General features: G+C 44.6%; 3 protein-coding genes and 1 pseudogene across 4 annotated transcripts; 1 reads left to right on the top strand and 3 right to left on the bottom strand.

The window, feature by feature from the left end:
• Positions 1 to 13,198: 13,198 nt before the first annotated feature.
• Positions 13,199 to 14,077, top strand: LOC136494772 (VQ motif-containing protein 17-like). Its single transcript, XM_066490949.1, has one exon. The coding sequence runs from the start codon at positions 13,328 to 13,330 to the stop codon at positions 13,829 to 13,831; it is 504 nt and encodes a 167-aa protein (XP_066347046.1). The 5' UTR covers positions 13,199 to 13,327; the 3' UTR covers positions 13,832 to 14,077.
• Positions 14,078 to 14,704: 627 nt separating this feature from the next.
• Positions 14,705 to 18,353, bottom strand: LOC136492673 (probable plastid-lipid-associated protein 13, chloroplastic). 2 transcript variants are annotated; one of them, XM_066488664.1, is made up of 7 exons: positions 18,234 to 18,353; positions 17,808 to 17,929; positions 17,548 to 17,631; positions 17,339 to 17,435; positions 16,717 to 16,933; positions 16,105 to 16,157; positions 14,705 to 15,075 (listed from the first exon to the last, which is right to left on the bottom strand). In XM_066488664.1, exons 1-7 carry the CDS (start codon positions 18,318 to 18,320, stop codon positions 14,965 to 14,967), a joined length of 771 nt encoding a protein of 256 aa, XP_066344761.1. In that variant the 5' UTR covers positions 18,321 to 18,353; the 3' UTR covers positions 14,705 to 14,964. The 2 variants fall into 2 exon arrangements, with proteins under 2 accessions (XP_066344761.1, XP_066344762.1); XM_066488665.1 differs by lacking the exons at positions 14,705 to 15,075; positions 16,105 to 16,157 and adding an exon at positions 15,235 to 16,071.
• Positions 18,354 to 18,651: 298 nt separating this feature from the next.
• On the bottom strand, positions 18,652 to 22,053 carry LOC136492672 (zinc finger CCCH domain-containing protein 31-like; annotated as a pseudogene).
• Positions 22,054 to 24,622: 2,569 nt separating this feature from the next.
• On the bottom strand, positions 24,623 to 25,779 carry LOC136490619 (uncharacterized). Its single transcript, XM_066486826.1, has one exon. It carries the CDS (start codon positions 25,684 to 25,686, stop codon positions 25,045 to 25,047), a length of 642 nt encoding a protein of 213 aa, XP_066342923.1. The 5' UTR covers positions 25,687 to 25,779; the 3' UTR covers positions 24,623 to 25,044.
• Positions 25,780 to 27,053: the final 1,274 nt, after the last annotated feature.

The raw sequence follows: 27,053 nt of genomic DNA, 5'->3' as shown, positions 1-27,053 counted from the left end.
GACAGGTTACTCACGCTACTGAAATCCTAAGCTTAACACTACTCGACATATACTAGTAGGACTCATAGGTAGCTATATTATGCATGTAGTTTCCATTAAATGCTTGTACGTAAATGCACATCATATATATTCTGTGATCATTCAAAATAAGGGTTATGCACCGGGGCTTGCCTTGGGCAGGCGGTGTGTCAACAAAGTCAGCAACGAATGGCTCTAGGGCTCCCTCCTGTATGAGAATCTCCTACTCGTACTCCTCAATAATCTCCTCGTAGTCCTGTTCGTCCGTAGGCATGAACTCTACCAACTCACGATCTACATGCATGAAATAATGATGCAACACTTAGTAATACAGCAACAGCAACTCTTAAAATAAAAATACATCTGTCAAGCTACTGAGCTAGTTCTACCGACTAAGGTGCTAAGTTACCTACTGTTACCACTAACAAGTATGAAGCACGACATATATTCTCTTAGCAACTAAAGGTATTCTTACTCTTAATACCAATTTACTCTATATATGATAAAACAAGGAGTACTAGCTACTTTATTTATCAACCTACTCTAGGGCTACCAAAATTACAGTGAGTGTATAATAATCTAATGATCCTACTATAAAAATTTTGTGGCCAAAGCTATCATTAATTTGCCACAAAAATTCCTACAAATATTAAGCTAACTAATACTAAGCTTTCTAAATTCAATTTATGAACCTATCATTATCATAGCTAACTGTAAACTAACTACACCATTAGCTAGATAGCATTTTTGTGAACCTAACGAATTTTGTTTCACTATTTTTGGATAACTACAACATTTACTATAATTTTACAAAGTTCAGCTCAAAACTAAATTGAATAAACATTCATAACTTCACTAGAAAAGGAAAACTAAACTTCATCACGCGGCCCACTACTCGTGGTTCAGCCCATGCTCCCGCAGCGTGCGCAAACGCGAGCCACCGGCACGGCCCACACACGCAGCACACGGACGTGGCCCACGGCGGGGATCGTGTGTAACACCCTAATGGGCCAAAGTGGGCCCAATCCAATCCAGTTATGGGACAGCGTACTGTAGCAGAGAAACAGGCGGTACTGTAGCATCCGGTCTCCGTGTCTACTGCAGACCTGTCACTGTCCACCCAAAAATGGGACGGTCAAATTCGGGGGTACTGTTCACTGTACTGTAGCGCCCGAAAAACAGTGTGCAACCAGGTTTAGTGCCATCCTGGAAACTCAGGATCGTCAGATCAACTTAAATACTAGGGCCAGGGACGCGTAGTAACCTTCGGTTAACCGTTTTGAATGAAGCGAGGACGAAAGTTCAAGCAGGTTGCTACACGGGTCGGACCACTCCTCGGAAGAGTGGGCCTAGGCCATGTATGTCGGGACTGGTTGTTACACCGTGCGTGAGCTGACTCTTTTGCTAAAGAGCCCTCGTTCTCTTTCCTATTCGCGAAGCTCACTCGAACCCTATTTAACTGAGTCTCGGACTTGCATCTAGCACCCTGCCTTTAATCCAATTCCTATTTTCCAAGGTCCCTGGCCAGAACTACTAAAGGTCGTGGCATCTCCAGCCAAACGCCAACGAGCACGAACCTCCCCGGCATCTACCAGCACCACCATGACACTCTACGTGCAAAGTGCAACCGATCGAGGTATCAAACGCCACGAATAGTGCAGCCCGAAGGCGTGGCCGTGCGCCGCGGCGGGGTCTAGCCACGGCAACACCGGTGCCGATGAAATCACCTAGCCCAATGCCTCTATCGCTACCCTTTTATCCATCTATAGACTACGAGCAACAAGATAGAAGCCCTATTTGAACCGCTACTACACCCAACTGTGCTGGCCACAGGAACGACATCCAACCCAGTTCGTCGGCGGCAGCGAACACGTCCTGGGTGACCAAGACCCCAACCGGTCCAACCACCTACCCTAGGAGCAAGAGGGCCTCACCAAAGACGTGTAGGGCAGACTAGACGTGGTCATGAGGCTTGGCAAGGTGGTTGACCATGTGCGCGGGAGTGCTTCGGTTCACGGCAAGCACGACGACGGTGTCCCTGGTGACCTGCTGCTCTATCGGCGAAGCTGCTACACGGGTGAGTCAACCATGTCAAGGAGACGCAAAAGCATTGCTCAATTGAGACAATGGAGCACGGAGCGATGCCCTGGCCGAGCACCCGCCTCGACGGCCATGGTGGACCGCCGTGAGGAAAATGCCCCACATTACCTCACTGGAGGATGAAAGCTCGTTGGGTCAACTCCAATCACAAGCTAACTACCCGAGCTAGCTGTGTGCATGGTTAATTGGATGGAGGTGGTTGATGAGAGGCCAATTAGGCGGATGACGCCGTTTGGTCTTAAGGGAGTCGACGGTGGGGGGAAAACTCAAATTGAAGACAGACGTCGAACGACAGCAGCAGTGGTAGGCTTGGCACGAAGCTATGTTCCAAATCAAGCTCCAGGCGTGCGCAATTACACAGATGGGGCCAGGCGATGCGGGTTGGCCTTGGCGTGGCTCATCTGGCCGGCGCAACGCCATTCAAGACGACTGCGATAGGAGCATGGCGTGGCGCAGTCACTAAATGGGATAGGACGGTAGTGCGACGGGTGATGGCTCCACGTGCACATACGAGATCGGCACTACAACGTGCGACCGCAGCGCCTTGACTCGCAAGACGACAATGACCATGCCATATGACGGTGCAGCGGGCACGTGTAGTAGTGAGTGACGTCGCGACGCAAGTGACGCGAGCGCAAGTGATGCAGAAGCACGAGCGCGTGCCGGTGACGACGGCAGCGGACCGACCAGGGCATCGGGCCCGTGGCGACAGAGGTGGTGGTAGAGCAGCCAGGCGGATGCGACAGCGGCTGGCGGAGTAGGGCCGGTAATGACGCAACGCGGGCGGCCCAAGGGCACTATTAGCAATGTAGACAGGAGCGCACGCCGTGGCAGTGGGAAGGAACAGCTGCACGCCCTGGGCAGCCGGCCACCGTGGCTAGCCAGTCATGGCCAGACACGTGCATGAGCTACCAGCACACCGCCGATGGTACAGGGTAGTGGTGACCGTGTCCATGCGATGAACTTGGCTGGAAACATCATGCGCATGACTTTTAAAGCGTTCCAACAATGAAACTCGATGATTCAAATGCCAAACTAGCTTTTCTAGACTCAAGAGGGTATGTTAAACTTCTAAAACAAGCCCTAATACCACACCATTACTTAACCCAAATCTTCTACAAAAATTGTTGAAGTATGCTTCGTCAAAGCGTTTTCGACTTAGGAAATTCAACCAAGTCTCGATCGGATTCGCGTTGAATTTGATTTCCAAGCTATACGATACGCTAGCTAGTGAATTCCTTTCGTGATCGCTGGTATTTCATCACCACCTATGAAGTTTGTACTACAAACTTTATCAAAGCTTTGTCTATGCGTTCTATAGCATTTTTGTTCAACAAAAAATCGTTTAGAACCCTAAGTGATATGACGCGACATAAAATATAACATTCGTTTCGCGTTTCCGATGAACGTTTCGAGTCACCGAAATTGATTTACACACTATAATTCATACACTATCACATAAACAGGATACCCATGCAGTGTTTTAGCAAAAGATTTATAGTGTAACACTAAGGGTGTTACAAATCTACCCTCCTAAAACAAAATCTCGACCCGAGATTTCATGTGTCTAGTGTGGGAAAGGAGATAGAGAATATATTTCAATGTAAACAACTACCTATCTAAACCAGAGAAAAGGTGGGGATAGTGCTTCAATATATAGCTCTCTTATTCCCATGTGGCTTCATCGTCTGAGTGGTTTTGCCACTGCACCTTGTAAAACTTCACCACATTGTTCCTTGTCACTCTTTTCTTTTCGTCTAGGATTTTGACAGGGTGCTCAATATAAATCAAATCAGGCTGGAGGGGAATTCCTTCAATTTCCACAGCTTCATCAGGTACCCGCAAATATTTCTTCAACTGAGATACATAGAACACATCGTGTACCACAGATAAAATATAGGGGAGCTGGAGACGATAAACAACTAGGCCACACTGCTCCAAAACCTTGTAAGGACCCACATATCGAGGGGCTAGCTTGCCACGGACACCAAACCGATGCACCCCTCTTATAGGAGACACCTTGAGGTACACATAATCCTAACTATAAATTGCAAGGGCCTTCTTCGCATGTCTATATAAGCTTTCTGCCGGCTCTGAGCTGCCTTCAAGGGACTCTGAATAATGCTTACTTGCTCTCAAGCCTCTTTGATGAAATCTAGCCCAAAATATCCACGGTCTCCCACTTTAACCCAGTTAAGTGGTGTCCTACATTTCTTCTCATATAGAGCTTCAAATGGTGCCATACGAATGCTTTCTTGGTAGCTATTATTGTAAGAAAACTCAGCTAACTTCAGGCAATCATCCCACTTTTCAGGGAAAGAAATGGCACAAGCTCTCAATATGTCCTCGAGTACCTGGTTCACCCTTTTAGTTTGGCCATCAGTTTGTGGATGATAAGCTGAGCTTCTGAAGAGACAAGTACCAAGACATTGCTGAAGTTGCTCCCAGAAATAAGAGACAAAAACTTACCCTCTATCAAAGATGATAGTAAGGGGAGTTCCATGTAGGGTCACAATCCAATCAAAATATATCTGGGCATACTTCTTAGCTGTATATCTAGTGTCAACTGGGATAAAATGAGCAGACTTAGTGAGACGGTCCATAATGACCCAAATAGAATCATAGCCCTTGGATGTGCGGGGCAAACCCACCACAAAGTCCATGAAGATATCTTCCCATTTCCAAACAGAAATGGGCAAGGGCTACAAATATCCTAGGGTACGCATCTGGTCTGCCTTAACTCTCCCACAAGTGTCGCTTTCTGCGACGTACTGGGTGATGTCCTGCTTTATGTTGGACCACCAATACAAAGTGGCGCAAATCATGGTACATCTTGTTGCTACTAGGATGAATAGACAATTTTGAATGATGAGCTTCATTCAAAATCTTCCTTCTCAGCTCCTCATTTGATGGAACCACCAATCTATCCTTGTACCTCACTACTCCGTGCTCATCAATACTAAACTGAGGACCACGCCCTTTGGCAATCAACTTCTTGATGTGATGAATTTCTAAAGTGTCTTGCCTTTGCTCTAGAAAAATCTGATCAAGTAATTCTAAGAATAAGGCAATGTGAGCTAGCACCTCTACATGGTTGAGAGACAAAGGTGTTTCTTCAACCTGATATGACTTTCGGCTCAAGGCATTAGCTACCACATTGGCCTTTCCAGGGTGATAATGTACCACCAAGTTATAATCCTTGATCAATTCCAACCATCTCCTTTGTCTCATATTTAACTCAGACTGAGTAAAAATATATTTGAGGCTCTTATGATCTGTAAAAATATGTACTTTGTTGCCCAACAAGTAATGCCTCCAAATTTTTAGAGCGTGGACCACAGCAGTTAGCTCTAAATCATGGGTGGGGTAATTCACTTTGTGCTTTTTCAGTTGGCGTGAAGCATAAGCTATCACACGCCCATCCTACATAAGCACACATCACAACCCTGTCTTTGAGGCATCACAATATACATTAAAAGGTCTGTCAATATCTGGTTGGGCCAAGACAGGAGCAGTGGTTAGAAATTTCTTCAAAGCTTCGAAGGCTTCTTCACAGGCTGGGCTCCAATCAAACTTAGCTTCTTTTTGGAGCAGCTTGGTCATTGGCTGAGCTATCTTGGAGAAGTCAGGAATGAAACGCCGATAGTACCCAACTAGACCAAGGAACTGATGAAACTGGTACATTGACTTGGGAGACTTCTAGTTTAGTACGTCTTGCACCTTGCTGGGGTCAACGGAGATACCATTAGGTGTCAAAATATACACCAAAAACTACACTCGATCTAACCAGAATTCATGCTTGCTAAATTTAGCATACAGCTTGTGTTCCCTCAATCGAGCCAGTACTATCCGAAGGTGTTGGGCATGTTCTTCCTTGTTCTTGGAATATATTAGGATATCATCAATAAATACCACTACAAACTTGTCCAGCTCTGGCATAAAGACCGAGGTCACAGATACATGAAGAATGCAGGAGCATTGGTGAGACCAAAAGACATGACTAGGTATTCATACAGCCCATACCTAGTAAAAAAGTTGTCTTTGGTATATCTTATGGTCAAATCTTAATTTGATGATAGCCTAAACGGAGATCAATCTTGGAGAACACCTTGGCACCAGCTAGTTGATTGAACAAAGTATCTATATGAGGTAAAGGATACTTGTTCTTAATGGTTACCGTATTGAGAGGGTGGTAATCCACACACATCCAAAGAGTGCCATCCTTCTTCTTCACAAAAATGGCTGGACAACCCCATGGTGAAGAGCTGGGACGGATGAAGCCCTTTTCCAACAACTCTTCCAACTGCTTCTTCATTTCAGCCAATTCCTTCGGAGCCATACGGTACGGGCGTCGGGAGATAGGAGCAGTACCAGGCTCTAGCTCAATGGAGAACTCCACATCTCTGTCCGATGGCAACCCAGGTTGATCTTTAGGAAAAACATCTAGGAACTCACATACCATAGGAATAGAGGCAAGATCAGGGGAAGCTTCAGCATGAGCAGCAATAGGTAAGACTAGATCTGAGGGTACAAGAAGAGACATCCTATCCTCAGAAGAAGGAAATCATAAGTCGACAACTCTCTGCTTCAGATCCAAGACTACCCCATATACACGCAACCAGTTCATCCCCAGAATTGTATCAATGTCTTGCCTAGGCAGCACCATGAACTAGAGACGGTAAGTGTGAGTGGCTAATACTAAGCTCACTGTATCCGTCCGAGTATTAACGCACATCTGCGCACCCAGAGTACCGATTCTATAGGCAAAAGGTATAGCCATAAGAGGTATATTATGCCGGCATGCAAATCCCATGCTCATAAATAAATGTGATGCACCAGAATTAAATAACACATAAGTTGGATGGGAATCAATGGTGAACATACCAGCCATCATCGGTTCATTTTGCAATATTTCCTCAGCCTCCGTGAAATGAACCTATCCAGAACAGCTGACTGGCACTTTCTTCTTAATCATTGTCCGCTTGATTAGCCTGGAGTTAGCTAAAGGCTGAACAAACTGGGCTAGCTGGTTTTGCGGACACTCCCAGGCATAGTGGCCTTCCTTGCCACATTTAAAACAAGCACCAGGCTTGTTCCCCAGTCCTTGATGAGGTGGGACCTGCTGTCCCTGAGACTGCTGATGTTGCACCTGCTGAGTAGGGGCACGATACTGAGTGGAAGGAGCCTAAAAAATCTACTGAGGCTGTCGAAACGAATGCCCGCCTGAAGACTAATAGGGCACCCGCCTGACAACCTATACTTTCTAGGCATGGGGGTGACTAGAGGACCTAATAGCCACCCGCTTGTGCTTCCATTCTGCCTGCGAGTCACGTTGCAAGCCCTCCATGGCAATGGCAGCGTTCATCATCGCCCCAAAGGTCTGATAGTTCTAAGTGTATAACTCCTTCTGTAGGCTGCAAGAGAGGCCACGATAGAAGTGGTCCCTCTTCTTCTCATCTGTGTCAACATGAGTTTCAGCATACTAGGACAAGTGGTTGAACTTGTTGACGTAGTCCATCATGGACATACTCCCTTGCCGAAGGTCCAGAAACTCTGTCAACTTTTTGTTGAGAACACTAGCAGGAATATAATACTCTCTAAAGGCCGTAGTGAACTCCTGCTAGGTCACCCGATGATCCACCTATTGCATGGCATTGAATGTATCCCACCATGCACTCACAGACCCCAACAACTATTGCGCCACAAAGCGCACCTTCTGCTCATCCGTTATGGTGAGCAACAGAAACTTTTGCTCCATAATGCGAAGCCAATGCTCCGCATCCAGGGGCTCAGCCATCAGTGTGAACGTGGGTGGGTGTGTCTTTAAGAAATCTTAATAAGAGCAGGGTCCCTCAGGACCATGGCCACCACCCCTGTTCCCACCTTGCCCCCGTGGCCTCCACGAGCGAAGCCACCGACAGCCTATGCCAGTAGCTCCATGGCACGAGCTGACTCGCGGCGAGCAGCCAACATTTCCGCCATCATCTCTGCATGAGTTATCAGAGGCAGTGGTGGTGGAGGGGGAGGAGCCAAAAGTGGAGCCTCATGGCTCTCCCTGTTGTCGTGCTCATTGCCCCGGCCACTTTCACCTTGGCCCTCACCAAGACCGTGGCCTACCCCGGCACTGGTGCTCCCACAACCGGACCTCAGGTTCATCTGTAAGAGATAGGAACCATCCATTTAGAACCACCCTCCAGATCAGAAACAAGGGATTAGAGAAATGACAAGACATTTATTAAAGCATTCTTTTAGTTTATCCTATCAATTTACTAATCTAATTTATACGTGTAGGGGGAATTTAGTTTTAGCAAGATTCTCTTATCATGATGCATGCATCAGCCTATACGCTCACTCAAGCCAGAATATAGCGACATTCGTAAAATTTTGGCACATCGCACACTCACTTTCCGTATGCTAAGCGATTTCTTATGCCACGTAAGTCAGTGTACCTGCAGAAAACTGATTAGATAAAACCAGTGCCGCTATCCTAGATAGACCATATTGCTAGGGCTTATACTTATTTAGATAATTTTATCGCATCCTACTTTTTGCAAAACTTTTATTGATCAAATTTGAGGTTTTGGAAAAGAGTGATGAACTCATAAACTCATTATTGGCTCTGGTACCAACTGTGGCAGAACCGCCTAAAATAACATACTTACGGAGGCGCTCGTCTTCCACCAGACACTAAGCACCCCAAAAGCACGCCACAGCGGGCGGGTTTTGTCGGGCACACCCCAAGGGAGAGCCCGAAAAGTCCACATTTTTCCCCAAGGATCCAATAATGAAAACGAGTTTCAATACTTAATCCATTTCATACATCAAAAGTTCTTAAAAATATATTATTACAGTACCAAATTAAGAGTGTGAAATATTAAACAGCAGAATGATAATAAACATCTATCGATAATGAGCAAGGATCCATCTGTGCCCACCAGAATAATCCTTCACACAACGGGTACTCCTCAAGTTGAACCTGCAACAGGGGTAAATAAACCCTAAGTACACAATGTACTCACAAGACTTATCCGACTAGTGGGAATAATTTCCTGACTTCAAGGAATATGATAAGCTTTATGGTTTGCTGGGTTTCTTTTTGCGGAAAGCAATACTAATAGTGAATCCTTATTTATATTATTATTAGCAGTCATGATTTATTTATTATCTAGCCTTTCTATGTAAGCACATGTTCTACTTTCAAGCAAGGGTTGAGCAATCAGTTCTATTTCTTCACCTTTCATCTTTCAGTTCTTACTACGGTGCTAGACTATAGACAAGCCGTACCGGATTGCCCGGTGATTTGTGAATCAATGCCCCTAGCTGGGTACCCCAAAAATACACGCCCCGCTTGTACCCCAGGCACAAGCAGGACCAACCCATCACTCTCCTATCACGGGGTCCTAGGTCCCCATCCAAACTTGGACTCCAAGCCCTCGATCCTGAGTCCTAGACTCAGTGCGGTGCAAGGACCTCCACCATTCCCGCCTCCAATCAGTCGGTCCGGAAAGAGCCATAACCCACGACAAGAGAGCAACAAGTCTTCCCTGCGCCCATACCCAAGTATGTGCTCGGGATAATAAATCTGTGACTTGCCTAGAACCCAACGCAACGGCCGGTCCTTAACTGACACAGACACGGAAAAAGTGTAACCAAGCTATGCCCTGTTAGCCGCAGGACACAACCTCTTACACCCACCAATACCCAAACCATGTCCCTGCCCGGTCACCATTTTTTCTTTCCACCACTTTATCATGAGTGATCATAATTATCACCTATTGTGAGTAACGGCAGGTTACTCACGCTACCGAAATCTTAAGCATAACAGCTACTCAACCTATACTAGTAGGACTCATAGGTAGCTATATTTATGCATGTAGTTTCCATAAAATGCTTGTACGTAAATGCACATCATATATATTATGTGATCATTCAAAATAAGGGTTATGTACCGGGGCTTGCCTTGGGCAGGCGGTGTGTCAACAAAGTCAGCAACGAACGGCTCCGGGGCTCCCTTCTGTATGAGAATCTCCTCCTCGTACTCCTCAATAATCTCCTCGTAGTCCTGTTCGTCCACAGGCACGAACTCTACCAACTCGCAGTCTACATGCATGAAATAATGATGCAACACTTAGTAATACGGCAACAACAACTCTTAAAATAAAAATACATTTGTCAAGCTACTGAGCTAGTTCTACCGACTAAGGTGCTAAGTTACCTACTGTTACCACTAACAAGTATGAAGCATGACTACATTTGGAAATGCACATCAAATAAAAAATTTATCAACTACAAAGTTGTAGATCTCTTTGATATATACAACTTTGATATTAAGTTTGTCTTCACTCGACTACATTTGGAAAAGTTATGAATTTTATTGTGTTGCACCTATTTTTAGAAATGGCTCTAGATTCAGTCGCCTCTGGAAATAAATTTTCTAGAAGCGGCTCTAAGTCCAACCGCCTCTAGACTTTCCTTTGTAGAGGCGTTTGCATCTAGGGCCAGCCGTAAAGATAGCGACATTTGTAGAGGTAGCTAAAAATAGCAATCGTTCTTATAAATGTATTTCTAGAGGTGGCTCGTTTCAGAAACCGTTTTTAGAGGCGGTTCTAAATTAAGCCGCCTCTATTCATAAAATGAGGAGTCTTTACAAATTATATCCGTAGTAGTGTACCATTAAAAAACCTAACACTAGCAGCTAGCTAGCTGTTTGAGTTACAGAATGGGCCGGCTAGAATAGAGAGGCAAGCTAGCAGGGCCGACTAGTTGACATGCACCTAAACAAACAAGTTGACTCTTGAATTAAAAGCAATACATGTACTGATCAATGACCTCCCTGGCTTGAATATAGATGCATGATTTATATTGTTCAACCGCACATATTCATGCACACGCACACACGCCTCACAACTTTTCAACACCATGAAAGGTCCAAGGAAATTATATAAAGCCAACTCGGCACAAACATATGGATGTTGTAGATGAGGATAGCAGATAGATAAAGATAAGCAAACCAATGTATTAAAGACATGTAGGGGATGACAAGTACATATGGTCTTAAAAGTTAATCGCCCCTGGAAAAGTACTAGGTGTACATGCATGCGCTGCAGTGACCAACTTTCCAATTCGAGAGGTCCTTGTCACCTCGTTTACCACTTTATTTATTTCTCACTACTTTTGTACTAGTCCTTTTTTCTTATGTCAACTTGACGCCTAGGAGTATGTCTTTATGAAACCAAACGACGACATTTGACAACAACAAAGGATCGTGTTACTATAACTCACGGTGATATTTACCATAATGTTCTAGTAAATCACATAGTAAGGAGTTACTGTAATCTTGTAAATTAGAATAGTAATTATCGTAACTCAAAGTAGCCACATAATAAGTTATTCTATGGCCAGCTACAGAACAGTAGTTATATATATATATATATATATATATATATATATATATATATATATATATATATATATATATATATATATATATATATATATAATCGCAAAAAGGATATGTAGAAGAAAAGCCTCTTGATCAACAAAATATCTTCTTTTTTTCTTATACACACTTTATCTGCTACTAAGCTTCTGTATAGTATAAATTATTACACCATTTAACTGTCGCTTACGTCAGTATAGACTGAGGTGTTAGTTTTAATTTTGTTTTTTAGCATCCATGCACAAACTATTTATTCCCAAACGGAAGCATGTTGCAGAAATGGTTCATTTGCACCTGACACATGTTGCTAACGCAGATAGAGCGAGTATCTATATATAGGCCCAAACTAAGAGCATCTCCAAGAGTATTCTATTTTTCTTTCTAAAAACTTGTAGTTTAGCAACTCCTAAAAAACTATTAGAAGGATTAAACAAGACCATCTTCAAGAGTTTCTAATAATTCACTCCTAAAAACATATTACAAAAGCATATTCCAATCATTCAATGGCATTTTCGTTAATACGATCATCTTCTTCCTCCTGAGGAGAAGCACGTAGATGGTGGCCTTGCTGCCTTGTGCTCGTGCCTGAGAACAAGCACGTACAAGTCGCACAGTAGCAGCCACGACGCGGAGCCTTGGGCGCGGCGGCGGCGGCCACACCGGCGTGGGCGAGCATAGGGCCGCAACGGGCACGGCAGCGGCGGCAGCACCGGCGCGGGCGAGCAGAGGGCCGCACGGCCGAGCTAGGAGCCACGACAAGCACGCCGACGAGCAGGATCCGCAGCGCCGCTGCGACGAAGAGGTCAGCTGGGCCGCCGTGGACTCGGTGCACCTGAGCACAAAGCCGTTGCCGTAGTAGCCCCAGGGCAGCTCGGGCTTCAAGCGCCCCCGCACGTTCACGGAGAAGAGAGCTTCTGCTCGCCAAGACGGGCGCGTCGAGCTCAAGGACGTCGGCATCCTCGTGGTGATCTGCAGCCTGATCAACCCGACGCCGTGCGCAAGGGAGAGAGGAACACCGGAACTCCCGGGAAACCTGACGTTTGCATGCAGGATCCGCGCGACAGCAAGGGCGCGTATCTTTGCGCGCATTGTGTCATTTTTTCTCAAGTCCTAAAGGATTAGGAGGTGGGATTGGGAGCTGTTGGAGATGAATTTTTTCAATCTCGCCAAAAAAACAAAGAATTGGGAGAGTGTTTTGGGAATTCTTGGAGATGCTCCGAGAACCTTTTTAAGGGAAGTAGAGAACACAAAACAATACTGAACATTGTTGTACTATATCCATGCAATGGAATAAATGTACAAAATGCATATGATTAAGTAATAAAAACAAAAAAAAAATGAACACTGTTGTAGATTAATTTATCCAAAATAATCGTATAAATGCTGACATATCATTAAGTGTGAGTGCTATCGCTTGAAAATGAATGTACCAATTATATGTATGAAGAAACTAATAAATGTACTATATGAATGTAAGATTGAGCAAACGGTGTACCGCACAGGCCGCCGCATGGACCGTTGGATTTTCCGATCCGACTGCTGGCACACGATGTATCGCAGAGAACCAAGGACAAGGACCAAGGGCACCGAACCGCCCCGAGGCCCCCGAGCGTCTATATAAACCTCCTGTGCTCGCAGCTCCTTCTCCACTGGCGGTGGCGGGTACTGGTTGGGTCAGCCTCCGTCTCCTTCGGCCTCTCTCTCTCTCTCTCTCTCTCACACACACACACACACACGCACACGAACCACGTACTCTCCGGCGGCGACGCCATGAAGCACGCCGAGAAGCTCCCGTCCCGCGGCGCATCGTCATCGCCGCCGCCTGCGCACCGGCTCTCCCACGCCATCGCGAAGCCGGCGCCGCAGAAGATCAGGATCATCCACGTCCTGGCGCCGCACATCATCAAGACGGAGGCCCGGCACTTCCGCGAGCTCGTCCAGAGGCTCACCGGGATGCCACCCAAGAAGGGCTCCTGCGCGTCGTCGGCGTCCACCGGCGGCGACGCGTCGCTATCGCCGTCGCCGCCGACTTCGGTCTCGTCGTTCGACACGGCGGGCGACGAGAGCCTCGGCGCCGGCGCCGGCGCCGCGGCGGGGATCGACATGAAGGTGAAGGAGCAGGAGGCCGAGGCGTCGTCTCCGTCGGGTGGAGAAGGGGGAGGGTTCCTTCGCGCTCTCGAGTTGGACGGCTACGACGACGGCTTCCACCAGTGCCTCGAGGATTTCCTCTTCAGCTCCTGCGACATGGACGCCGTGGCCGATTTTAATTTCTGATCTCAGGTGCATGCGGGCGGTTTTAATTTCCGATGATCAGGTGCATGCGCTGGCAGAGCCGGGCATATTTTTCCCATATAAATCTCCTGGTCAGTCACTATATATGTTCCTGCACTAGAGAGCGATGAGACTTTACAGTTATGTTCCTGCATTAGAGAACGATGAGAATTTACAGTTATGAGATGAAAGATATCGAGTTTGCTCGGTTTGCAACGATAAATCACCGGACATGTATTTCCATTGTTCGTCTCTTTGGCCATGTTTCATTGTTCCAAAGCTGTCTTTTTGATAGTTTCATGAGCCCAGTGGAAATGCCGGTTCAGTTTTTTTGATGGTTTCATGAGCCCAACGGAAAAGCCGAATTAGTTTTGTTTTTATTTACAACGAATTTTGTCAGTGTTTGATTCGAACTCTACTAGTCTCTTTACCTCTGAATGCCGCTGCAACTGCAAATGGAAAGGGATTTCTCTGAACTCTGAAGTGTTAATCTGTCAGAATTCAGTTCTTATTTACTCGTTTAGAACCAAGACTTGCGCCGCACGTTCGCAGGGCAAAACAGACATGATCACAAGAAAATAAACACACAGATTTGCGTCTACTGCAGCAAAATTCTTTTGATTGTTTTACACGAGGTTACCACTGTCTGGCATTCTGCTTTTTCGAGAGAGAGAGAGAGAGAGAGAGAGAGAGAGGGGGGGGGGGGGGGGGGGGGGGGGAGCAGTTGCTGCTGTCGCCACTGGTGCTGCACAGCTGCCCTGCTGATGAGAGCAGAACGGCCTTTACATTAGCACACCATCATTGGACATGGAGCACATTGTCATTTGCTCTGTGCGGCATTGAGCGATTACCAGGCCGTATCTTGGAACTCATCAGTTAACTCTGAACAAGCAGTAGTTTTTTTTTTTTTTACCTTGTTTCATATAAACTGATGATGGTCATTTGATATTATTGCTCACATTCAGAAAATCAGAATAGCCGAAAGGGATGTACTAAGTAAAAAAAACTCAAGCGGTCGTTATCGTTGACAACACTACAGCCTTTATATATGCGCAAGCCTGAGAAAATGACCAAAGAGAAGGAGAAAGGAGCCATAAACAGGAGCTAGGCGTGGAGCTACAGTTAGTACTGAGGCATTAGCTTTCATATTCTGATATCACTGCATCTGCTGTGCCATCACCTGGATTCGGTTGTGGCCCCTCAAGTCTGGTTAAGACATCAGGTGCTCCAGCAGCATCTCTGATAATCTGAAGAAGATTACAGCAAAACCATGAGAAAGTTGTAATCCACACCTCCCCCCCGCCCCCCCCCCCCCCCCCCCCCCCCCCCCCCCCCCCCCCCCCCCACCCCCACCCACCCACCCACCCACACACACTACAGAATTAATGTTAGGTAAAATAACATGAGGTTTAAAATCCATTATTCATGCAGGATGGGCAAATAAACAATACAAATCGAAGGTTTCAGGGAAGAGTCATTCCTGGCAATCAGGTGGACAATGACAGTGACAGTGAGAGCCAAGTCAAAATGATGAGAGAACACAATAAACAGTTAATCTGGAAGGGTGATAATTACTAGCGTCTTATCTGTGACTGAAAAAAATACCTGACATGTATGTGTGTTCAAATTCAAACCATTTCTCCTTCTCTTAGCTATTGTGTATAGCAATATAGCATTCGCCTAAAAGCATGCTGAATGCGTACTCAACTCAATTAAGCGACGTATTTGGGGGCTGTTTCACTCTGAATGCGTACTCAACTCAATTAAGCGACGTATTTGGGGGCTGTTTCACTCAGCTAGAGCTAGTTATTAGCTGGAGCTAGGGGTTGGCCAGCTAGTTGGCTAACTATTTGGAGGCTTGGCTAATAAATTAGTCCACCTATTAGCCTGCTGTTCAGATGGGTTAGAGCTAATTTTGGCTAATTTTTAGCTGGCTATAACAATTAGCCCTTGGTATCCAAACAGGTCCTTAAACTGCGCACAGTGAACGACAATAAACCTTTGTGGCATTCTGATTCAGTTGGTCATCAGCCTTCAACTCAATGAGCTTAAGAATTGAAGTCTGATAAGGGCAGAACAAGAAATTCAATAAGTGCATGAGCATGACAACCAATTTGTTCTCTATTCTATTTGTGGCTCTTGTTTTCTTTAGAAAGTACAATAACTAAACACTGTGTCATTTGTCTTGTGATTGTGCTGACTGCTGAGATAACCATATATCAGTGCAAATGAATTTGGTACCCCTGCAAGTACATTAAAGAAAGTAAGAAACATACCAATATTTCTTCATCCAAGTAAGAGATCATGAATAAGCGTTGAAATGCTCCACCTGTAATTAATAACGGAATGTAATGTAACTACAGAAGTCATGGAATGCAGCTATTATGCAGTCATGCAACAATGGCATGAAAACTACCATAACTATACTGACCTACTAATCTACTATAGTCCAACACTCCAACTCCAATCCGATACAACCAAGCAAATCAAAACGTAAATGAAATGACTGTTAAATTTACATGTAAAAAAGGAATGTCACTTTTAAAAAATCATAAAGGGGTTTTTTTACGACCCTATAAACAATTGGATCCCTCCCAATATTAGGACCGATTCTGTTTCCTAACCCTGAGAGTAAGCCAAAGAAGCATTCCTCAACTGCCAATGTTAACATGTTCCTCAACAATTTAATATTTTGGCAAATAAATTGGCAAGAATCCATTGACAAAAAGAATTCACATAACAAAATCAGTAGTTTCTTTATCTAAGCAGGCAATATGTCCTCAGAAACTAGAAGCGTGTGTGCCTAGTATATATAGTTCCAGCAATGATAGATTGATAGTATTCTAACTAGCATATTGCTACAAGAGTGTGAAGCCCTGCATACTTACCAAGTGGCACTTTAAGCCCCTCTGAAACAGCATCCCTTATAGGGCTAGGAAGTTGTTGTAGAGCTCCTGCAGTTTGGCCAAGCAAGCCCTTTAACTGTTCAGGCAATGATTCTTCATTGATTCTGGGAATCTCTATAAGGCCCTCAATGTATTCCTCTTTCATTCTGATGGGGCCCTCAACGGACAATTGAGTTGTCAGTAGGAACTTGCTTTGTATCTGGAAACATAAAAAAGGAAGTTGCTAAATAGTGAGAATGGCAGTGCAACAATAAAATAATCCCCAATCACACAGAAACATTCAGCTTGCAGATAATACAGATACTAATGTGTACTAATTTCAAAAAAATATATATACAGATACTAATGACCTGCTAATAAATGACTTCAGCATAATTATGAAGTATCCTCAGCTTATGGAAGCTTTTGCGCACAATCTATTACTAACACAGATATAGACACAGACTGGTTTTATTATAAAAGGTGAATCCTGCATATTGTAACTTGTAAGCGATACTGCCAGGCACATAAATGTCATATAGAACCAATAAACTTAAGAATCAAAGATGGATCCCATAAACTATGCAAAAATAGTAGGTACACTCCTAAAATCTTCTGGCATTACCGTATTTAGAAACTTGAGGTTAGATGAGAGCTTGGAGTATCCATCCTTGATCGACACATCAAGTCCCGTAAAGTGTGCAACAGCTGTAGGTGACCTCCTTCAAATTAGAACACACATGCTATCAGGAGAAGCTTGACTTGAAATGAATTCAAGTCAAATGAAATATTGAAATTATAACTTGCACCCAACAAACAGCGACAGGGACATACTCAAACAAAACACGGGCCGCAAATGCTCCAGGACTGCTATCACCAAACCATTCAAAGTTCCATCGACCTTCCAGAAACGGCGACCTGCAAAGTAAATAGAAGGAATTCAAGTTAATGTAATATGCTTACACAGAAAAGCTTTTTTGGTCAGAATGAAAGAAAGTTCATCTCATCTTAGTGCTTATTCATAGGGTTACTATGAAAATTATCTCAAGCAAGATACAGCGCATAATACGTTTTTTGTTAGCCATAACACTTACGTTGTGGGGCGTGGTGTCGGATTCAGGCGTTCAAGTCCAACAATTCGCTCATTGACATCGATCCTCTGCATCTCAGTAGTCTTCCCGCTGACCAAGGCCTCAAAACCCCCAGCATCTTTAAACTGAAATTGGTAAGAGGAAATTCACATACCCTAGTTGAGAAATGCCTCAAAAGTTCAGTATCAACTAGCTGTCATTTCACAAGTCGGACACACAATCATGGAAAAATATCATTTCCATGCTGAGATTGTGGAGAAAAAAAATCGAAGTGAAATTTAGATTAAAATTGCAGGTTAGAATTTGACAGTATCGCCTACAATTTGGTACGGTGTGGGGACAAGAGCCTCCCGCAGGCACCTCACAGGAAGGTCAGCAAGTAGTACTAGGCGAGGGACTGAGAAGAGCAGAGGAAGAGCAAGAGCTCACGGCGAGGAGCAGGGACTCCTTGGCGGAGAGGCGCTCCATCTCGCGGGCGTAGCTGGCGGCGGCGCCCCCCTGGAAAGTCTGGGCCATGGCTCTGCAGCGCCCCGCGGAGTAGCGGGGGCGGCCGGGGCGAGAAGGCGCAGCCCGGCCGTCGCGGCTGGCCGCGGAAGGGGACAGGGAGGAGCGCTGGAGAGGCCGGGGTCAGTGCCACGGCGGACCGCCATGCCTGACGAGCTGCTGGGCTACAGATTTCTCTCTCGTGCTACAGTCTACAGACTACTACAGCCGCCGGTAGGTGGTGACTGGTGAGTTGCTGTTGCTGAAGGCTGCTGCCTAGGCGACGTGGAAATCGTAAAGAATACTCCTAGACGAGAAAAGTCGTCTGATATTTTTCATTTCGGCCTCCATCTACTTACTCCTATTTCCACCTCAAATGTCTTTATAATGTTTTTAGACAATTTACAGTTTTACACAGCGACAAACGTTAGGACAGTCACACAGGTTTGTCATGGGCCAGCAGCTGCTAACTGACCAACAAAATGCAAGTTGCATCAAGTCATAACATTCAGGGGCATGAGTGACAGATTAACGTTTTCTCAAACTTATATTAAAAAAAAAGCTGAAATCTAGAGTTTAATCGACTGAAATCGCAATACAACAGTCTAACCGCCTAACGCTGCAAGGAGAAAAATTCACAGTAGCAAATGGCGAGAGCACAGGGCATCTCTCATGCCTAGAGCACCTCGACTCTCAAGCAGCACCGCTCCGCTGCTCGGTCTCGCCATGGGCAAAGTGGCACCGGTCGCCGAAATTGCAGGCACCCTTCAAGAAGTTCTCGCACAGCTTCGTCTTGTAGTTGCTCCTGCCCCCCATACCACCGCCTCGGCCTCCTGCTGGCGCCACGGCAGCAGATGGGTTTTTCACCGGCATGCTTGCGCTGATGGTCGCGATGAGGTCCCTCACCATGTCGCTGGCTTGCTTGATCTGGTCAAAATTGCCTTCAAGCTCAATGTTCTTCTGGCTGGGGTTAGACTCGTGGTCACGGATGGAGAGCTTGACGCCTGTAACTCTGCTTATCTGCTTAGTGTTGACCCCACCCTTACCAATTATGCCACCGGCAAGAGAGGCATCCACAGCTGATCTTGGCAGTCGCCGAAGCACCAAAGTTTCCAGCTGGAGGGCCCATGGAAGCTTGTTGCAGAGGTTCAGGTCGGCCTCCATATCGACCACCCATAGGAGGTCCTTCATGAGACATGTAGGCTGGCTTCCCAAGCTCTCTTTCGCTATGAGCGAAGTGGCACTTATCACCAAATTTGCAGCCTTCTGTAGTATTGTACTTGGTGCACATGCGTGTCTTGCCCGTCGAAACTGGATGAGAGGCACCGGTAAGAGCGGCATGATCCACATGAGTCCTTGATGGCGCAGATACAGCAGGGCTACCTAGATTGAGCATTTTTGCAACTGCCGGGTAACCACCAGGGACAAAGTGCAGAAAATGGCATCCCTCACCAAACGGGCACCCGATGGTACTGCAACATTAAAAGCAGACCATATTATTTATGAAGGTTTATCAAATGATTTTAAGTATGCAGGAATGAGCTTTCAATAAGAGATAAAATACCCAAACATCTAAACCATATATTCAGGCATATTGAAGTAACAATAACAAAGTAAAGAAAGCATAATACCATAATATAATAACAAAATGAAATTTGAATCTACTCTGACAAACACGTCCATCACTAAAAAGGAATTTCCAATTAATCAAAACAACAAAAATCAATACCTTGTACCCTGTCTATACTAAATGCACCATAAAGCAAGAGTGGATTGAACGTTGGCATGTATCGTACTCATAAACTCTTAAGTAACCAGAGGAAAAAGGCAAGTTCATCTACTGAGATATATTAATAAAATAGAGCAGCTCATGTATCACAATTTAGCGTTATTCAAATATTCCATACATCTTTGGCATATATAATAACTTTCAAAGAATTGATTTGCTGTAAGAAGAGTGAAAAAGATACAGGTTACCATTCTGATGTTATTTCGGATAGGTTAAGATTATAACCTGAAAAACTTGGTGCAAGGCTTCGATTTGCTTGATTGACCAGTTTGAAATGACTCCGTGTCTGTTGCATAAAATTAATTACATTTTCTCACGTGTTAGAAGTTTGCATTATTGATCTTCTAATCAAGTACGTATATAGAATTTATCTCCAATGTATGTGATGAACAAACAAGATTTTACATGGTAAAAGATTGCATTGTAGTTATCCTGCAGAAGATAGTTACTATACAGTTGAAACAAAGATTAGTAGGGTTTCTACACTGACAAATACCATGTGTCTGCGTCTTTCTTCTTGTTCATTGAACTGATGAACAGTCGAATTGCATTTTGATCAATATTCAAGAGCCACAAGGCGACTTCATTCCCTTATATGCTTCACATTACTATTTCTTCCCTAAAAACTATTCCTCTTTTCAACAAAATACATCTAGAATAGACTTGTGCCATTACAGTATCTGAACTCTAAAATGATGTTTCCAGACTTTCAGTTCTAAAACTATTTTTACTGTACCAATATTGTCATGAGGCATAGTCCTAACTAGATCCGGGAACACACAGGTTAGCATGTTTCTTCTTGTTCGTTGAACTGGTGAATTGTCCAATTACATTGATCAAGATGCAAGAGGCAAAAGGTACTTCGATTCCCAAATATGCTTCAAATTACTATTTCTTCTCTAAAAAACTATTCCCCTTTTCAACAAAATACCTCTAGATGAGCCTCATACTATTACACTATCTGAACTCTTAAATAACTTTTCCAGACTATGAGTTCTAAACTATTTTTACTGTATTACTACTGTCGTGAGGCACATAGTCCTAACTATATTTGGGAACACACAGGATTTCTTAGTACTAGTGGTTACTAAAGGAGGGTAAGTTGCTCAAATAAGAACATGTTAGTGCGCTGCCTTACCAGTCAGCACTGACATCATTTTTTATCAGTAGCTGGGTAAAATTGTTTATACTTTTTGCATTTGCATATGAAGCAGATCTAACTGTGATACATTTATATACAAATTTTCAGTCTGCAACCCTGTCTGATTTCTTCAGATTTGATTGTATTCTTTTGATCCATCTTCACACACATTACTCGGAGAGTCAAATACAAAGCTAGACTTTAAGGTTCAATTTAGTAGTCGAAGTTAGAGAGTAACAGCCTCAGCATAGAGGGGAAAACTCTTGATTTGTATTTCAATTTTGGAGGCAACGAGCTACTATTCCACCAAACCACGCATTACTTGAAGCAAGCAAAGCTTGTGATTGAACGAAAACAAAATCTCTAACCAGCCAGGACCCACACTAAATCCCCTGTCACGAACACGCCGGATGCGCATCTCATTGCGCACACGGCACGCATATAACAAGCATAATCAAACGACCAAACAGAACACCGTCTCGCTTCGCTCTCGCAGGACACACGCAGATCCAGTCGCCGAAGCACTTCTCGCAAGGGGCGAGGACAACCGACATCTAGTAGAACCAAAAAATCGAGGCGAACGGCAGACGGGACTGGTGGGAGGGATAGCGATGCCTCACCTTTGGAGCGCTTCCCGCCGGCGGCAGACCCGTTTGCCGTCTCCGGCCGGGACCTCTTCCGGGCCGGGCCTGCTCCCTCCATGCTCAGCCTAGCCCTCGCGTCAGGTTGGAGAGGCGCGCCGAAACCCTAGGCCCCGATCCGATTCGCTACGGAGGTCGGAGGCAAAGGAGGAAAGGAGGACTGCGAGAGGTTGCTGTTTGGTTTTATTGGAAGGAAAAATCAACATTACCTCCCTCTCGCTGAGCTCAAAAAAACGGGTAAAACCCGTCTCTTAACTTTTTTTAAACAGTACTCCAAAGGTAATTTTAAAATACCTCGCTCCTGTTATAAACGATTTTAAAGGTAATTTTATTTTTTTATTTTTTATTTATTTTGGCTAAATTTTTAAAAAATCATAGTAAATCATAGAAAAATCATAAAATAAAAAATCTAATTTTGTTGGACTCCATATGAGTAGATCTACACAGTAAACATATAATATGGTATGCTTTAGTACAAAGTTTTTGCTGTCACTTTAGATTTATGCTTTTTGTAATTAAATGGAATAATTCATAGTTGTAGTTTCTATGGTCCAATTATGATGAAATTTTTATGGTGGACTAATTATTGTATGTTAAAACTGTAGTAAAAATATCATACTCATTGGATCATGTATAACTTAGTTATAGATTTTATTTAGGTTTATGCATGTTAAATATAAATAAATTTATAACTAAGTTATACATGATCCAATGAGTATGAAATTTTTACTACAGATCAATCATACAATAATTAGCCCCCCATAAAAATTTCATCACAATTGAACCATAGAAACTACAGCTATGAATTATTCCAATTAAATACAAAAAAGCATATATCTAAAGCCACAGCAAAAACTTTGTGCTAAAGCATATCATATTATAGTTCACTGTGTAGATCTACTTATGCGGAGTCCAATAAAATTGAATTTTTTATTTTATGATTTTTTTGTGATTTACTATGATTTTTTAAAAAATAGCAGAAATAAATAAAAAAGAAAAGGACAAAACCGCCTTCAAAATTGCTTATAGCAGAGCCAGGAGGTAAGATGAACGGTTTAAAAAGTTAAGGGAGATGTTTTGCTTGGTTTTAGAGATCAGGGAGAAAAAGCGGACTTTCGCGAAAATTGAAGGAGCTAATGTAGACTTTTTCCTTATTAGAAACGGAGGTTGGGCCTTGGGCCTCGCTCGAGCAGGACGATTTGGTCGTCGCGAAGGATTCGTGTCCGAGCCCAAATAGAAACTGTTCGGTTCAGAACTTCTATAAAAGAATCAACGTTTTCATTTAAGAATGAAATGTAATCAAAATCTAGAAAAACTTATTATAATACTACTATTTGAAAGTCCGAGCTATAGTAATAAATTCAAATTCAAATATCTGGGCAAGGGGCCCTGGCCGAAAAGATTAATTGTTTTTGCATTTGCAGGATTTGCTCGGGCCCTATGGACCTGCAAGAACAGAATGGCGATTGAAAAACGCTTTCCCAAAGCGCCCGCTGATGTCATATACGTTTGCCTTATCATTCATGCAGAAATGGAGCTGCTTACTTAAGGAGGTGGACAGAGCTCAAATCATTCAGCTGAAGGAAGAGATCCTGAGATGGCTTAAGGAGTTCAAGCCTAGTTCTTAATTATTTGCTTTCAGATGTCGTCGAGATTTAGATCTTTTTGTAATGAATAGTAGTGGCTTTCCTTTTGTAGCTGGTAACCCCAGTATTACTTTGTATGGCACCTTCCTTTCTAAATTAAAAAGCAGAGTTAATCTCTTTTAAAAGAATAAATTCAAATGTTCAATGAAAACGTTAAAAAACCTTGATGGTCAAAGTTTAAATATGTTAACGGTAAAGAACCTAATAATAATAGAAGCTTTTTTAGGGAAAAAAAAATAGATGTAAACGATATCCACCGTGCCTCCGTGCATATATACCATGCATATTTGCCATCTGTCCGATCAACACAATCCAACCGCACATGGTGGAGATGAAAAAGCAGGGGGTGTGGGAACCACCTGCGAGGGAATCTCCTAAACACACGGTTAGATCATGTTGACTGGATACATGGCAACTATCCATGGCATGTATGTATGGAGGCATGATAAATACAGTATGCATCCAATTTTTTTCCTTTTTTATGTGTGCGTGAATTTGGTGCAGGAGGAGGATATATATCACGATAATATGTGTGGATTTATTTCGATATTTTGATTTTGGGAATAGGTCGAATTGATTGATCAATTTAATTATTTTGTGCTAGGAACAAGGCAACAAGTCTTGATTTTGTTCCCCTTTTTCTGGTAAATTAGGATCAACTTCTTGATTTAGTGTCTCGGAAGTCGGATCCAAATATAGCAATCATAACGTATGATGAATGAAACTCAAGCACTAGGGCTGTCTAGATCTTTGATTTTATTTCCATGTTTTACTGCCTATGGGCTGTGGATCTATTAGCATTTATTATAGCAAAGAAAAGATTGTTGTTTAAAAAAAAGATTGCTTAGATGAAATGTTTTGTCAATCTTCCTTTTTTTATATTAGCGCAAAATAAAAGAGTATACAGATATGGATAAGCCTCCACTTCAAGCAAGAATTCATAGCAGATTGTTCCACTGCGCCCTATTCGCTTGGCTTATAAGCTGTATTTTTTTTAACCAACGAACAATATTTTTCTCTCACAACGACATAACAAATCAGCCAACAGTACTTTCAGTCATGGCTTATCAAGGAATTCAACTTCTTAATTAATGATACACCCAACCGAAAAAAAAAAACTTGGACTGAACTCAAACATCTTTTCTAGCGCTAGAGATGTTATATCCTTTTTTTTTTTGACTTAGAGATGTTATATCCCTTAGAAATTTCAAACGAAGCATGCCGGTCCAACAAACGCTTGCACATTTCCTGTTGAACTGAAGAAGCATATTCAGTGTTCTCAAGGTGCAAGAAAGCCACAGCAGCAGCTCCATGAATTTACGTATACGGCGTGCTATATATTTCATCAATCTCGACGCTAGAAAGAAAAAAGAACCACAAACGCTAGCTTGCAGCACTCGATCATGCAGATGTAGCAGCCACTACAGTACGCAGATTATTATGAACACTGAACACGTACGCAGCGCCAAATCCAGAGGGTTGTGTGTGGGGAAGAAGAAGAAGAAAAACGCATCGGATAATCCTGACGAAGACGACGGATTCAAAGGCTCCTGGCGATCATCTCCTGACACCGGTCGTACGACTCCTGCTTCTCCAGCAAGAAGTTGGCACGGCACCTCGCGATGAACTGCTCCGCTAGCCGGTCGATCTCGTTCCCGCCGGCGGCGGCGGCGCCGTCAATGTAGGAGTCGTCTTCCTCCCCTTCGTCGTCGTCGTCCTCCATGACCACCACCTCGTCGGGCATCTCCTCCTCGAGCCAGCGCAGGTACCCGCAGCACTCGCCGGGAGCCGCCGCCGCCGCCGCGGGGGCGACAACCGCGTTCCACACCGACTCGTAGGACGGGTACACGTGGTAGTCCACGTCCAGCGCCATCTCGGCCGCGGTCCGAGCCGGCGACAGGCCGCCGCCGCCGGACCAGGTGAGATGCGGCGGCCTCTTCGCGAAACTGCAGCCGCCATGCCTGCTGCTGCTCCTCCTCTTCTTCGCGCGGTGCTGCTGCAGCTGCTTCCTCCGCCGCCGCCGCGTGCCCCACTTGGTCTTGCCGAGGGCGTCGAGGAGCGCGGACTTGACCCGGGCGAGGGCGCGCAGCACGCGGCCGAACCGCGGGTACACGTGCGACTGCAGGATCGTGCTGATCTTTGGCGAGATGCCGCTGGAGCTCGAGCGGAGCAGCGCCTCCATGTGGAGTAGTCGAGCTGGCCGGCCGGAAGAATGGTCGAGCTGGCACGGCGGTGGAGAGATGGAGATGGGGGCGGAGGTGGATCGGAGGTGTGCCAATCGACGACGCCCGCCGGTAGTGCTAGTCCATGCCCTTTATAAGGACCGGCCTCCTTGTGTACGGAAATGTGTCACCGACTCACCGTGGCCTCCGCAGCGATGCCACCATATCTCCGTAGGGCGGAACAGATATCATATCTATTATATTATCTATCGGATAATCGTTAGTTGATTGGTAAATGGTAAGTAGTATATATTTCTGCTTTGGAAAATGGAATGTAGGGTTTAATTTGATCGGTCAATCAGGAATTCAGGATATCGTGATATCGTAGGCGTCCTAATTAATTAACGGAATTTGGAGATCTTGTTAGCAATTTCTCTGCATGCGCTGCTGTTGTCGTTCGATCAGCTATGGAAATTTGGAATTCGCGATGGGGAAGTGTGAGTTATCATCGCGCTTAAGCCTTGCTTGGAAACAAGGATCATCCAAGCAAGATCTTAGGTGGACTAAGACCTTGTTTGGATACTCATGTATTTATTCCAATCCATGTATGTTGCAGTAAGATTGAGGTGAATACATGGGCATTCAAATAAGCCCATGTGGATTTTTTGTACGTTTAAACGTGAACATGATGGTGGGGTGCAGCAATGTTCAGTGTTGTTTGGCCGTGTAAAATGTACGTTAGTTAGTAGAGAAACGAAACCGTGGTGCACATGCACGTACACACCAGATCAGGAATGTAGTGTATATGACTTCCTCCTCGGTGAAGCCTTTTTTTCTCGAACGTGCACTGTAGCACGTATTTCATTAAGAGGAAGTAGAGAACATCCAAACAAACAACGGCAACGTCGACGTAAGGTAACCAAAGGTTGCCCTGTCGATTAGGAAAAAAAACAGAAAACAGAGCGGTAAAAGAAAAGGCCAACGTCACAAGTGACCAATTACATGAACGAAGTGAGCGACGACAGGGTCGAATACCCAGCCCTCAACCACAAGTCAGCCTCCTGTCGGATCTCCAAACACAGCTCTCGGGCGTCCTTGGCTTCATTCCTGAACGTCCGTGCGTTGCATTCCTTCCAAAGCACCCAGCAGGTTAGCATGATTAACGAATCGAAGCCCTTCCTGCTGCTTCGGTGCACCCTACGCCTAGCCCAGGCCCACCAGCGAAAGGTGTCGACGTCCCCGTGGGCGGCGACGGCTGTGAGCCCAAGCCTGGACAGGAGGATTATCCAGACCTGGCGGCTGAGGCTACAGCCCAGCAGGATATGGTCCAGAGTTTCAGATGCTTGAAGACACATGATGCAATCGTCACTGTCCTGCAGGCCATGCC

This window comes from Miscanthus floridulus, chromosome 11, assembly GCF_019320115.1.
Source record: "Miscanthus floridulus cultivar M001 chromosome 11, ASM1932011v1, whole genome shotgun sequence".
Lineage (NCBI taxonomy): Eukaryota > Viridiplantae > Streptophyta > Magnoliopsida > Poales > Poaceae > Miscanthus > Miscanthus floridulus.
Note: the sequence above shows the minus strand (reverse complement) of the source record. Positions and strands in the feature narration are given on the sequence as shown.

Excerpts from the sequence above, each read along its gene's own strand:
- LOC136494772 (XM_066490949.1), top strand. The coding sequence starts at position 13,328 with ATGAAGCACGCCGAGAAGCTCCCGTCCCGCGGCGCATCGTCATCGCCG.
- LOC136492673 (XM_066488664.1), bottom strand. The coding sequence starts at position 18,320 with ATGGCCCAGACTTTCCAGGGGGGCGCCGCCGCCAGCTACGCCCGCGAG. Across the intron at positions 16,158-16,716 it reads GGGGCTTAAAGTGCCACTTG|GTGGAGCATTTCAACGCTTA; the intron begins GTAAGTATGCAG and ends TATTAATTACAG. Across the intron at positions 15,076-16,104 it reads ACTTGGATGAAGAAATATTG|ATTATCAGAGATGCTGCTGG; the intron begins GTATGTTTCTTA and ends AATCTTCTTCAG.
- LOC136490619 (XM_066486826.1), bottom strand. The coding sequence starts at position 25,686 with ATGGAGGCGCTGCTCCGCTCGAGCTCCAGCGGCATCTCGCCAAAGATC.